Genomic DNA, 15,395 nt, shown 5'->3' on the forward strand with positions numbered 1-15,395 from the left:
TGTACAGATACAGCTGATTCACTTTGGTACAAGAGAAACTAACACAACATTGTAAAGCAAGTATATTCCAGTAAAAATTAATGGAAAATCCTAAGATTCCAGCTATATGAGTGTGTATATATATATGTACACTATATATATATAGTATATGTATGTATATATATATAGCTATATATATATATAGGCTGACGAGAGGTAGTTATCTTTGTGCAAGATTTAATAATTCCTTAAGTGCTTCAACACCTCAGCACACAAAGTCTCAATAATTTGTTCAACTTTCTCAGGTTCTCGTTCTCTAGAGAACTTCATACAGTAGCCCTCTCTGTGGACATGAGAGTGCTGTTTTAAGGAAGAAGGAAGACTTTCTTTGGCTCTGTGGAGGAATTAAGACAGATAAGTGGAGAGATATAGAAAAATAGCCCAAAAGTCAGTGAAAGAAAAGAGATCCAAAAATGGAAAGGACTGCTTTATAAAGAAGTGAGCTCCCTGTCACTGGAGAAATGCAAGTAGAAATGGGACCAGCATTAGCTGGGGTGTTCATGATATTTTGAATTTTCATCTCTAAGTTAAGTACTACTGAGCCTATTGTTTACAAAAAACAATACTTACATCCAGGCACTATAATCCAAATTTGAAAATATTTATCAAGAGGGAAAAGATACTACCATATCAGACTTCCTTGCTTACAAGAAATATTCAAAGGAGCTGAAATGGAAAAATTCTTAAGAGCAATGAGATAGCTAAATCATCCCCCTAAAAGCCCTTCTAAGAAGGTGAGAAAAATTATTATTAAATATTTAATACTTAAGATTGCTAACACATACTGTTAAGTCAAACTTGTAGTGGTAAATTGTATCCATGTTTGCTGGACATGTATATTTTAGTACATTTTATAAGATTGTCTCAACTGTACTTTAACAAGGAGTTATAAAGTTCATTTGTGACAACCTTATAAAAATTTTACAGTATATTTTTTACCCTGAATTCTTATAGGCCATGCTTTCTTTTTTGTGAAATAGTATTTAGCAAATCTATGACTTAGTTATAACATTGTTCTTATGGAAAAATATAGCCTGCTTTATGGCATATACCTGGGAATAATTTGTAGAAGAACCCTTTTAATAAACAGTGAGGGCAAGTGTTCAACTGTTGGATGGGCACTGTAGAAGGTAAAATGATGCAAAAGTTTGAGGCTATAAATACAACTCCACATTGCTGCTGGAGTAAGAGCTGAAGAGTTGTTCATGGCACCAAATGTCACTTCATGCACATTTCTCTTCTCAAAATTGCCACCCAAACCCCAAGCAGGGTGCAAGGAAGAACAGAAAGGTTAACCTACAGGCATCTTGAACACACAAAAGCACTCTCCTTAAGTGCTGCTTTCATGACAGATGTTTTAATACTGTGCTAAAGAGAAATTTCTTTTCCACTTTTTAAACTTAATGTAGCAAGCATAACAAGCCTGGGCTTTTCAAAAATAGGCCTCCCTTCTATGAAAACCTCTTGCATTTGGCATAAAGGAAATGATCTGGCAAGAGCTAGAGAGATGTGTGAACAGGTCAAATAAAAATCTGGGCTAGCTTTTTCTTTCCTTTTTTAATTTGTGAAAGTAACATTCCACTTCCCTGAATTTGGAGATCCTTTCCAGCTGCCTTCTACTTTATTCCAGGCACTAAAGTGAAAAGTTCTTTATCAAAGTTCTCTTCTAGTAAATAAGTCTGGCACCTTCTTAGAGCACCCACTTAATTCTTTTTAGAAAATCTAGGGTCTGTAGAGACCCACCTAAGACCACTTTCCTTTATTGTAAAGCTATGAAGTAAATGCATATGGTGGTTTGTTCATGAAGTTATAATCACCTAGTTTGATCAGTTCAGTTCAGTTCAGTTCAGTCACTCAGTCATGTCCGACTCTTTGTAACCCCATGGACTGTAGCACACCAGGCTTCCCTGTCCATCACCAACTCCCAAAGCTTGCTCAAACTCATGCCCATCCAGTTGATGATGCCATCCAACCATCTCAACCTCTGTCATTCCCTTCTCTTCCTGCCTTCAGTCTTTCCCAGCATCAGGGTCTTTTCCAATGAGTCAGTTCTTCACATCAGGTGGCCAAAGTATTGGAGTTTCAGCTTCTGCATGATTCCTTCCAATGAATATTCAGGATTGATTTCCTTGAGGGTTGACTGGTTGGATCTCCTTGCAGTCCAAGGGGCTCTCAAGAGTCTTCTCCAACACCACAGTTCAAAAGCATCAGTTCTCTTCAAAAGCATCATCAATTCTGGCATTTCGCATGATGTACTCTGCATACAAGTTAAATAAGTAGGGTGACAATATACAGCCTTGATGTATTCCTTTCTCATTTTGGAACCAGTCTGTTATTACCTAGTTTGATAGCCATTAAAAAAAGACACTGACTGCTGGAGTTTTATTTGACATTGTTAATTCAGAGCTTGGTTTCAACCTCTAGGACAGTGCCATCCAACAGAAAGATATGTATTATAAGCCAGAAATGTAATTTAAAATATTCTAGTAGCTACATTTTTAAAAAGTAAAAAGAAATAGATGAGATTGATTTTAATAATACATTTTATTTAATCCAATATATCTGAAATGTTATCATTTCGACATGAAATCAATATAAAAATATTACTAGTGGGTATTTTACATTCTTTTAAAAACCGATTCTTCTAAATTAGATGTATATTTCACACATGTATAATACATCTTGTTTCAGACTAAACATATTTCACATTGCATGTGATTATTGGCTACCATGTTCCTGTGATAGGGAAACTGATCAAAATATCCACCAATGAAGCAATGTACTGGAGCAAACATGTTGTTGTTGTTCAGTTGCTAAGTCATGTCCGATTCTTTGCGACACCGTGCACTGCATCATGCCAGGCTTCCCTTTCTTCACTATCTCCTGGCGTTTCCTCAAACTCATGTCCACTGACTCGGTGATGCCATCTAACTGTTACATCCCATGTCGCCCCCATCTCCTCCTGCCCTCAGTATTTCTCAGCATCAAGGTCTTTTCCAATGTGTTGACTCTTCCCATCAGGTGGCCAAAGTATTGGAGCTTCAGCATCAGTCCTTCCAATGAATATTCAGGATTGATTACCTTTAGGATTGACTGGTTTGATCTCCTTGCTGCCCAAGGGACTCTCAGGAATCTTCTCCAGTACAATTTGAAGGCATGAATTCTTTAGCGTTCAGTCTTCTTTATGGTCCAACTCTCACATCTTTATATGACTTCTGGAAAAACCATAGCTTTGACTGTATGGATATTTGTCAGCCAAGTGACATCTCTGCTTTTTAATATGCTGTCTAGATTTGTCATAGCTTTTCTTCCAGAGACCTAGCGTCTTTTTATTTCATGACTGCAGTCACCATCCACAGTTATTTTGAAGCCCAGGAAAATAAAATCTGTCACTGTTTCCACTTTTTCCCCTTCTATTTGCTATGAATTGATGAGACCAGATGCCATGATCTTAGTTTTTTGAATGTTGAGTTTTAAGCTGGTTTTTCAGTCTCCTCTTTCACCTTTATCAAGGGGCTCTTTATTTTTTTTTTTCATTTATTTTTATTAGTTGGAGGCTAATTACTTTACAATATTGTAGTGGTTTTTGCCATACATTGACATGAATCAGCCGTGGATTTACATGTGTTCCCCATCCCTCTGGGTCTTCCCAGTGCACCAGCCCTGAGCACTTGTCTCATGCATCCAACCTGGGCTGGTGGTCTGTTTCACCTCAAGGGGCTCTTTAGTTCCTAAAGCAGAAGTAGATGTTTTTCTTGAATTGTCTTACCTATTCTGTTGGCAGTTAGATGTTGGCAATTAGATCTCTGGTTCCTCTGCCTTTTCTAAATCCACCTTGAATATTTAGAAGTTCTTGGTTCATGTACTGTTGAAGAATAGCTTGGAGAATTTTGAGCATTACTTGGCTAGCATGTGAGATGAGTGCAATTGTGCAGCAGTTTGAACATTCTTTGGCATTGCCTTTCTTTGGGATTGGAATGAAAACTGACCTTTTTCCGTCCTGTGACCACTGCTGAGTTTTCCAAATTTGCTGGCATATTGAGTACAGCACTTTCACAGCATCATCTTTTAGGATTTGAAATAGCTCAAATGGAATTCCATCACCTCCACTAGCTTTGTTCATAGTGATGCTTCCTAAGGCCCACTCAACTTCACACTCCAAGATGTCTAGCTCTAGGTGATAGATCACACCATCATGGTTATCTGGGTCATGAAGATCTTCTTATATAGTTCTGTGTATTCTTGCCACCTCTTCTTTATATCTTCTGCTTCTCTTAGGTCCATACTGTTTCTGTCCTTTATTGTGCCCATCTTTGCATGAAATGTTCCCTTGGTATCTCTAATTTTCATGAAGAGATCTCTAATCTTTCCTATTCTATTGTTTTCCTCTATTTCTTTGCATTGTTCACTTAGGAAGGCTTTCTTATCTTTTGGAACTCTGCATTCAGATGGATATATCTTTCCTTTTCTCCTTTGCCTTTCATAGCTCTTCTTTTCTCAGCTATTTGTAAGGCCTCTTCAGACAACCGTTTTGTTTTTTGCATTTCTTTTTCTTGGGGGTGGTTTTGAACATTGCCTCCTATACAGTGTTATGAACTTCTGTCCATAGTTTTTCAGGCACTCTGTCTATCAGTTCTAATCCCTTGAATCTGTTTGTCACTTCCAGTGTATAATCATAAGGGATTTGATTTAGGTCATAGCTGAATGGCCTAGTGGTTTTCCCTACTTTCTTCAGTTTAAGTCTGAATTGTACAATAAGGAGTTCATGATGAGCCACAGTCAGCACCCGGTCTTGTTTTTGCTCACTGTTTAGAGCTTCTCCTTCTTCAACTGTAAAGAATATAATCAATCTGACTTCGGTATTGACCATCTGGTGATGTCCACATGTAGAGTCATCTCTTGTGTTGTTGAAAGAATATGAAATAGATAACCCTAAATGCTTCTATTAAAGAAGTTGAATTAACAGTTTAATATATCTTGAAAAAAGAAATCTTCAGGCCCAAATGGTGTCAGTGGTGAATTCTGATGAACAACTAAAGAAGAAATAACACCAATTCTGCACAAAAAAATCTCTTCCGGGAAAATGAAGAAGAGGAAACACATTCCAGCTCATTTATGAGACCAAAATTACCAAACAACAAGCTACAGACCACTATAGATGCAAAAATCTAGAGTAATCCAGCAGTATGTAAAAAGAACAACCAAGTGATGTTTATCCCAGGAATACAAGGCTGATTCATATTCATATGTCAGTCATTAAGAAAATTATTCATTGTAATCTACCATTTAACTGCCTAAAAAGAAAAACCATATGATCATATCAACTGATGCAAAAAGGCAATTGGCAAAATATCAGCATCTATTCATGATATACTAGAGACAGAAAGGAGTTTATTTAACCTGATTCAGACCATCTAAAGATTCTATAGCTAACATCGTACTTAATGATGAAAGGCTGAGTGTTTCCTTCCCAAACTGAGAACAAGGGAGGTTTGCTGTCACCATTGCTCTTCATCGTCATAGAGGAAGCCTTAGCCACTGCAGTGAGACAAGAAAAAGACAGTGCCTAGTTGGGGGGGAAACGAAATAAAACTGTGCCTCTTTGCAGACAACATGATTGTGTATATCCTTAGGCATCTACCAAACAAAACAACAATACCTCCTAGAACTAAAAATAAGTGAGTTTAGCAAAGTCTCAGAATTATATCAACATGTAAAATTAATTTTATTTCTACTTACTGCATGCTAAGTCTCTTCAGTCATGTCTAACTCTTTATGACACTATAGACTGTAACCCACCAGACTCCTCTGTCCATAGTTAAGAATACTGGAGTGGATTGCCATTGCCCTCCTCCAGGAGATCTTCCCGACCCAGGGATTGAATCCACATCTCCTGTAGCTCCTGCATTGGCAGGTGGGTTCTTTACCACTAGCTAGCAGTGAACATTTGGAAGCTGAAATTTTTTAAACACCATTTTACAATAGACTAAGAAAGGAAATAGGTACACATATAACAAAATATGTATGCTATCTATATGCTAAAAATTATAAAAGTAATGAAAGAAGCCTAAATAAATACAGAGAAATATGGAATGTATAGATGGCAAACAAACACATCAGCAACTGGGGAAATACAAATTAAAACCACCATGAGATATCTCTGCACATTGTGAAAATGGCTAAATCTTAAAAATACTCACTGTACCTAGTGCTGATAACTGGAACTCTCATATTCTGCTGGTGGGAATGTAAAGTGGCATAGTCACTCTGGAAAATGTTGACAGTTTATAAGTATTTACCACATGACCTAACAACTCCACTCCTGGTATTTGCTTTTAAAAATGAAAAGGTATGTTCACACAAAAACTTATATACATATATTTACAGATGCTCTTTAATAATCACCAAAAATTGAAAACAGCCCAAATGTACTTCAACAGTCGAATGGATAAACAAACTGTGGTACATCCCTACAGTGGAATACCACTCACTGATAAAAAAGGAATGGACAATTGATAAACAGAACAATTTGGATGAAATTCAAATGAATTATGCTGAGTGAAGGAAGGAAGCTGGCCTCTAAAGAACACATGTCAAAGAATCCCATTTATATGACCTTCGGAAAAAGGCAATAGTATAATAACTGACAAACCTAGACAGCATATTAAAAAGCAGAGACATCACTTTGCCGACAAAGGTCAATATAATCAAAAGCTATGGTTTTTCCTGTAGTCGTGTACAGATGTGAGAGTTGGACCATAAAGAAGGCTGAGAGCTGAAGAATTGATGCTTTTGAACTGTGGTGTTGGAGAAAACTCTTGAGTCCCTTGGACAGCAAAATCAAACCAGTCAATCCTAAAGGAAGTCAACCCTGAAAATTCATTGGAAGGACTGACGCTGAAGCTGAAGCTCCAATACTTTGGCCACCTGATGTAAAGAGCTGACTCATTAGAAAAGACCCTGATGCTGGGAAAGATTGAGGGCAGGAGGAGAAGGGGGTGACAGAGGATGAGATTTTTGGATGGCATCATTAGTTCAATGGACATGAGAACTCAATGGACTGCATGCTACATTCCATGGGATCGCAAAGAGTTGGACACAACTCAACAACAACAACATAATAACTGAAAACCATTCAGTGGTTTCTACAGGTTAGAGGTAGGGCTATTAAAGGGCAGCATGAGGGAGTTTTGAGAGGAAGAAACTGTTTTATATCTTGATTGTGGTTATACCAGCCTATGAATGTGTTACAATTCATAGAACTGTTTACCAAAGAAAAAGTTCATGTTTACTAAATAAATAATAGTAACAATACAACGAAGGACTGCTGGACCATTCTTACACTGAAATTGTCTTGGGAATTATGTAGACTGTCTATAAGCAGATCCACCACCTTACACTTAACAAGTTTCAGTGGGACTATGCAGTTAGCATTCAAAATAGCCAGTATGGAGAATCTTGGCAACAAGACAATTGCTCAGTTTGGCTGTCTTCACTTTAGACACCAGAATATCCAAAATAAATTATTTTTATGAGCAAATAAATTTTTTTTTCTAAAATCTTCAATGTTACCTGCAGCCATACTATATACTATGTATATGGCTGGATGGTTATATCAAACTAAGTCTTCCATTTAAAAATATTAATATATAGAATAGGATGTTTTCATGTGCTATATGTGGACCTCAGACACCAGCTTATCTCCTCCCTCTTCTGCTGCCCTTTGTTCCCCTCCAGGAGGTGATAGCTCACTGGATTGCTGAAAGCCGAATTGCCATTGAGGAGATCCGCTTGTTGACCTTGAAAACTGCCCACAGCATTGATACTCTGGGCAGCGCTGGTGCTAAGAAAGAGGTGAGAACCTTTGGACCACCATCTGCCAAGTCATACGTTTCTCCCACACTTTGGGCATTCCAGGTTTCATGGTGACTGGAATTTTGGAAGCTTCAGAATATTGGAAGCTTCCATTTGATTTTGGTTTAAAGATTATAAATGTATGTCATTTGCCAGTTTTCCTTTCACTGGGCTGCTTTAGGGGATGATTTTCAGGATGAAGAATATCTTCAGCTTTCTCAAGATGCAGCAACAGAAGATAGGAAAATACTAGACTTTATGCAGACTTGGAATTATACCCGGTATGTCACCTTCTGCCAACCTCTTGACCTTGAGCAAAGTATCTAACTAATCTGCCTATGACCTAGAGTTCCAATGCAGAATAACCAAGTTGATGTAGAATGCAGAGCACTATGCTGCCACATAGAAATGATTCATAGAAAGTCCTTTTTGTCCTCTGCCGCATTATGTTTCTGGCTTATTTGGAATAAGAACATAATTATTTAATAACTATAAAATCAATGACACTTCCATGTTCTAGCTATTGTAAATAGTGCTGCAATGAACAGTGGGATTCATGTATCTCTTTCAGTTTTGGTTTCCTCAGGGTATATGCCTAGGAGTGGGATTGCTGGGTCATATGCTGGTTTTATCCCTAGATTTTTTAAAGAATCTCCATACCATCTTCCATAGTGGCGATATCAATTTACATTCTCACCAACAGTGCAAGAGTGTTCCCTTTTCTCCACACTCTCTTCAGCATTTATTGTTTGCAGACTTTTTGATGAGGGCCATTCTGACCAGTGTGAGGTGATATCTCATTGTAATTTTGATTTGCATTATTCTAATAATGAGCAATATTGAGCATCTTTTCATGTGTTTGTTAGTCATCTGTATGTCTTCTTTGGAGAAATATCTGTTTAGATCTTTTTCCCACTTTTTGATTGGGTTGTTTGTTTTTCTGGTATTGAGTTGTATGATCTGCTTGTATATTTTGGAAATTAATCCCTTGTCCATTGTTTCATTTGCTATTGTTTTCTTCTATTCTGAGGGTTGTCTTTTCACCTTGCTTATAGTTTCCTTTACTGTGCAAAAGCTTTTAAGTTTAATCAGGTCCCACTTGTTTACTTTTGTTTGTTTGTTTTGTTTTACAGAGTCATTTTATTTATTTTTTTTCCATTTATTTTTATTAGTTGGAGGCTCATTACTTTACAATATTGTAGTGGTTTTTGCCATACACTGACATGAATCAGCCATGGATTTACATGTGTTCCCCATCCTGAACCCCCTCCCACCTCCCTCCCCATCCCATCCCTCTGGGTCGTCCCAGTGCACCAGCCCTGATCACTTGTCTCATGCATACAACCTGGACTGGCGATCTATTTCACACTTGATAATATACATGTTTCGATGCTGTTCTCTCAGATCATTCCACCCTCGCCTTCTCCCATAGAGTCCAAAAGTCTGTTCTATGCATCTGTGTCTCTTTTTCTGTCTTGCATATAGGGTTATCATTACCATCTTTCTAAATTCCATATATATGCATTAGTATACTGTATTGGTGTTTATCTTTCTGGCTTACTTCACTCTGTATAATGGGCTCCAGTTTCATCCATCTCATTAGAACTGATTCAAATGAATTCTTTTTAATGACTGAGTAATATTCCATTGTGTATATGTACCACAGCTTTCTTATCCATTCGTCTGCTGATGGGCATGTAGACTGCTTCCATGTCCTGGCTATTATAAACAGTGCTGCGATGAACATTGGGGTACACGTGTCTCTTTCAGATCTGGTTTCCTCGGTGTGTATGCCCAGGAGTGGGATTGCTGGGTCATATGGCAATTCTATTTCCAGTTTTTTAAGGAATCTCCACACTGTTCTCCATAGTGGCTATACTAGTTTGCATTCCCACCAACAGTGTAACAGGGTTCCCTTTTCTCCACACCCTCTCCAGCATTTATTGCTTGTAGACTTTTGTTTTTATTTCCGTTACTCTAGGAGGTGAGTCATAGAGGATCTTGCTTTGATTTATGTCATCGAGTGTTATAGCTATGTTTTCCCCTAAGAGTTTTATAGTTTCTGGTCTTACATTTAGGTCTTAATCCATTTTGAATTTATCTTTGTGTATGGCACTATTTACAATAAAAACAGCACTATTTACAATAGCTAGAACATGGAAACAACCTAGATGTCCATCAATAGATGAATGGATAAAGAAGTTGTGGTACATATACACAGTGGAATATTACTCAGCCATAAAAAGGAACACATTTAAGTCAGTTCTAATGAGGTAGATGAACCTAGAACCTATTAAACAGAGTGGAGTGTATCAGAAGGACAAAGATAAATACCATATTCTAATACATATATACGGAATCTAGAAAAATGGTACTGAAGAATTTATTTACAGGGCAACAATGGAGAAACAGACATACAGAATAGACTTATGGACATGGGGAGAGGGGAGGAGAGGGTGAGATGTATGGAAAGAGTAACATGGAAACTTACATTACCATGTGTAAAATAGATAGCCAATGGGAATTTGCTGTGTCTCAGGAAACTCACACAGGGGCTCTGTATCAACCTAGAAGGGTGGGTTGGGGAGGGAGATGGGAGGGAGTTTCAAAAGGGAGGGGATATATGTATACGTATGGCCGATTCATGTTGAGGTTTGACAGAAAACAGCAAAATTCTGTAAAGCAATTATCCTTCAATAAAAAATAAATTAATTAAAAAAAAATCAATGATACTGCTAAGGGAAAATGATTAGCGAAGACTCTTTACCTCTTTATGACCCCTAACATGAGTATCATTTATCACCTGCCTGAAATCCTTCTGCAAACAAGGCAAGGCAAGTTATAAATAAGTTAATAGAAGTAATTTGGATGAGTTATTTCTTTCCAGAAGGTCTATGTTGACTGAAATATGGCTGCATTAGCGGATCTTTGTTGGCTTTCATCAAAGATCCTGTTTTAGTGGTGAGTGTTTGTGGAAAAGTTCTCTTGTTTCTTTTCACAAAGAAAATACAGATTAGATAAAATTCTGTCACACATATTGTCTAAGAACATTCTTCTTACATCTTGTTTATGTAGATTGCAATGATTAAAGTGGCTGCCCCCCGTGCTGTCTGCAAAATTATTGACCGGGCCATCCAAGTGTGTGGAGGTGCGGGTATTTCCCAGGATTACCCTCTGGCTAACATGTGAGTGCTGTGTGCTAAGTAGTTTCAGTCGTGTCCGACTCTTTGCAACCCTATGGATGGTAGCCCACTAGGCTCCTCTGTCCATGAGATTCTCCAGGCAAGAGTACCAGAGTGGGTTGCCATGCCCTCCTTCAGGGGATCTTCCCAACCCAGGGATCCAACCCACGTGTCTTATGTCTGCTGTATTGGCAGGTAGTTTCTTTACCATTAGCTAACATGTCATCTAATCACCATCTACATTTAATGGGGTTGGGGTTAAATATCTGCAGATGCTTTGATATCATTTACAAAGAAAATAAAAATAACTAACTTACTTTAAAGCATAATTGAAAGCTAACTGAGGTAATATAGGTACTTTACAATAGACCTCTGTACCAATAAATAGTATTATGATTACAATTGTCATTTCACTCAATTATGTTCACTTTTACCCTGAGAGGGTGCACTGAGGGTTCCTGGACTGTAAATAACTCATGAGGGTTCACCCTGGAACAGGAAGGAGGACAGGCGCAGAGCTGATCAAAGAGGGGCCCAGAGCCAGGCTTAGGTAGGCACTTAGGACGCTTTACCACCCACACCCATAGCTGTGGCCAGACTGCGGCCATTCCTGCCAGCCAACACATCATGTCCGCATGGTGAGTGCTGAGATCAAGAAGGTACACTCACCACCGGACATGATACCACCTTCTCTGTCACACTGGAGATAAGAATCTGGTGCCCCATCAGTTTTTCCCCCATCAATTTTTAATAAGAACTGGATATATAGTACTATATATTTATATTATATAAAAGTTATATATTCTTCATGGCCTGTGTCTTACCTAAGATGTCTCCTAGCAACTTCTAGTACCTACAGCAAACCAAGAATGAGATTAAGCCCACTGCACCATGCCATTTAAGTTTCCACTCCCAAATTGAGGACTTTAAAATGACATTTCACAAGCCCTTGGGCGTACTTTTCTTGTTTTTCCCTGTGCAATTTTTCTTATCACTGCCTTGGTGAGATTTCAAACACTAATAATCTTAGCTTAGAATCAGAGTGACTGTTGAAGCATCAGGTTTCTCTGTGATAAGTCCTGCCACTCTGCTCTTTATGTTTTTGCAGGTATGCCCTAGTGCGGACTTTGCGCATAGCAGATGGGCCTGACGAAGTCCACCTCTCAGCAGTTGCAAAAATGGAGCTGAGGGACCAAGCCGAAAGCCTGAGGGCCAAGATATAGGAGGTGACACCACCTCACCTTGATACACACTTCATCAGTGCCAGCATTTGAATATTTTTCCACTTTCGCAGCAGCTTGAGCACAGGATTACTCACTCGCTTTGGTAAAAATTTGAGCATCTGTTTTAATCAAAGGCCTTTGTCATTTCAAGGATCACAGCTGAAATTTTATAATCTCAAGGGTTTAAGTGAAAAAGGAAATTTCATAGCTGTTGTCATTCAGTCTAACACCTAAACGTATATAGCATTTAGTTTTTAAACACACTACTTGTAAAGAAATCATGAAGTAGGTTGGAGAACTAAATCATAAGCATAAAAATATTTTTACTTTTTTACTTTCAGGAATTGTTCCATTTAAATAAATATTAAAGAAATATTTAATCACTACTTTGTAAAAATATAGTGGGATCTCCTTTTGGTTATTGGTTTTAGGGGTTGGTTTAACACTGTGTGGTATTGTTTGCATTGAAGGAGGCATGACTGATTGGGTCATTTTAGAGTTTATATTGTTATAAGTCTCTTCATAATTCAGCAGGAAGCATTTATCCATAAAATCTGATTATGGTTTAAAGTTTACTAGAAGACATGGCATCTTATAGAAAAAATAAAATTAAGAAAAATTTCAATTATGTATAAAATGTTGATGTGAACAATGAATGTTTTAACCTACAAGAAAATTATATAGTTTTGAGAGGAGATTAAAAACAATATGCTCTGAACACCATTTTGTTAAAAACAATACCCTAAGCCAACATCCTTGTGGCGTGTTAAATCAGTCCTGCCAGGACTACAGCCCTGGACCACTTGTGAATCTTGAACACCTGAATTATGTGGTCAGCATAACTTAGGAACTGAATTTCCGATTTCTAAAAATTTTAATTAATTTAGATTCTCAACTCAGTTACTGGAAAACTTTTAAGTATGCTCAGAATAACTTGGGTATGTGAATTGTCTTTGGCAAATGTAAATTTTTTGAAGTCTAAATGCAAGTATTTTGAATGAAAATTTAGCACCCAAATTAAGAAAGTAAAAAATATAAACCAGATTTTGAAGACTTGGTATAAAAAAAATAAATGTTTCATTAATACATTTTAAATATTGATTACATGATGAAATGTTAATATTTTAGATATATTGAATTAAATAAAATATATATTTTAAATTAATTTTACCTGTTTCTTGTTGCATTTTTAGCTTCTATGGATGCCATTAGAATAGTTTCTGACAAATTTTTTAAATTTTCAAATGAAAGTATTTTGAATTCAAAAAGCTTTAAAACTGTACATGAATTTACTGATGTGCCTAAATTATTTCAATCATTATTTAAATGTTTTCTTGGAGTGAGGGTGGGTACCCGGCATTTGACAAAGACCTGGGTTCTGAGTCTTGTGTGTCATGTGGGCTTTGTAAACATTTGCCTTTGAGCCTTAACCTTGTGGTATCTTGTATTTCCTTCTGTATGTTGGGATTAACTTTCAAACTTAGAGGACCCTTATCTACTGAGGGCTTGTGTGATAATCACTGAAGCTGTATAAAAATACTTTGGTACTTGTGAACAACAATAAAGCCTTCTATAAGGCATCCTTTTTTAGGTGGATAAAATCTTATAACCCAAGCTATTCAGTCTTATTACTAGTTTTAAAAATTGCAACTTAGAAGAAATCAAGATTGTTTCTGACCAATTAGAATTAAAAGTTGTATCTGGTAATTGTAATTTTGTGATAATTTTTTCCTCCTTGAGAAAAACTGGCTGAATTGGTGGTTGACTTATTTCAATTGATCTGTTTTTATCTATCTGTCATATACGCAGCTGTCCTCTCCCCATGTGATCCATATTCACCTCTCTCACCTACCTTTAATTTATTCAGATAAAATCATATTAAAAAACCGTAGTAAAGATTGTTGAAAGGAAAAATTCCAGTCAACAAAGAATAAAGTAAGACCAAGGGCCCTTTCCCTTAATCACAGTGAGTGCATGGCTGACTGCAAACACGCAGTGGCAGGTCCCTTTCCAGGGTCTCCTCAGGCTGTCACTGCAGTCGCTCTGAGCAGTCCACCCAGGACAGTCAGCCCGGTTTGCCAGTCCTTTGAACCCTCACAGGTTTAAAGTCAGAAGTCGCCCTTCAGGTAACCTCACACAGGAAGGTAGGAAGAAAGGGAGCGCTCACCTGTTAGTGGGCAGCAGCAGGGAAGGAGGGGCAGTGGCTGCCCAACTGGAAGCCACCATAAGGCTTTACACAAAAGTGGCCACAAAAGGCATGGCTTGTCCAGGGAGTAGCCAGGTAAGGACCTCCAGGAGTTGATGGTTTAACCTTTGAGAACACACAAGAGAAAGTTAGGTTGATCATGGAGGAGCTGAATTTCTCATAAGCCTGTTTACAAGGCTTCCCCCAGGTCCATGTCTCCCCAGCTCTGCCCACAACTCTGGTCTACTTGCCTTTCATAGGCCTGTGTTGTTCAGTTGCTCAGTCATGTACGACTCTATGCAACCTCATGGACTGCAGCACACTAGGCTTCCCTGTCCTTCACTATCTCCAGAGTTTGCTTGAACTCATGTCCACTGAGTCAGTGACGCCAACCAACCATTTCATCCTCTGCCTTTCCCTTCTCCTCCTGCCTTCAATCTTTCCCAGCGTCAGGGAAAGCCTTTCCAGTGAGACGGCTTTCCCATCAGGTGGCCAAATATTGGAGTTTCAGCTTCAGCATCAGTCCTTCCCATGAATATTCAGGGTTGATTTCGTTTAGGATTGGCTGGTTTGACCTTGCCGTCCAAGGAACTCTCAAGAGTCTTCTCCAGCATCACAGTTCGAAAGCATCAGTTCTTCAGTGCTCAGACTTCTTTATTGTCCAACTCACATCCATACCAGAAAAACCATAGATTTGATTATACAGACCTTTGCTGGCAAAGTAACATCTCTGCTTTTTAACACACTGTCTAGGTTTGTCATAGCTTTTCTTCCAAGGAGCAAGTGTCTTTTAATTTCATGGCTGCAGTCACCATCCCCAGTGATTTTGGAGTCCAAGAAAATAAAGTCTGTCTCAAAGATCCTTTCTTGACCACTTGTTCTGAACTAGCATCACCTGCTCTCCAGCCCCTT

General features: G+C 38.1%; 1 protein-coding gene across 1 annotated transcript in view; it reads left to right on the forward strand.

Moving 5' to 3' along the window:
• The window catches only part of ACAD11 (acyl-CoA dehydrogenase family member 11), a 99,308-nt gene extending 85,297 nt beyond the window's left edge, over positions 1-14,011 (forward strand). Inside the window, exons 18-20 of the mRNA XM_043474398.1 lie at positions 7,777-7,893; positions 10,969-11,078; positions 12,184-14,011. Coding sequence (XP_043330333.1) covers positions 7,777-7,893; positions 10,969-11,078; positions 12,184-12,298 — 342 coding nt within the window. The 3' untranslated portion in view covers positions 12,299-14,011. The remainder of the gene's footprint in view (positions 1-7,776; positions 7,894-10,968; positions 11,079-12,183) is intronic.
• Positions 14,012-15,395: the final 1,384 nt, after the last annotated feature.

Source organism: Cervus canadensis, chromosome 7, assembly GCF_019320065.1.
Source record: "Cervus canadensis isolate Bull #8, Minnesota chromosome 7, ASM1932006v1, whole genome shotgun sequence".
NCBI classification, from domain to species: domain Eukaryota; kingdom Metazoa; phylum Chordata; class Mammalia; order Artiodactyla; family Cervidae; genus Cervus; species Cervus canadensis.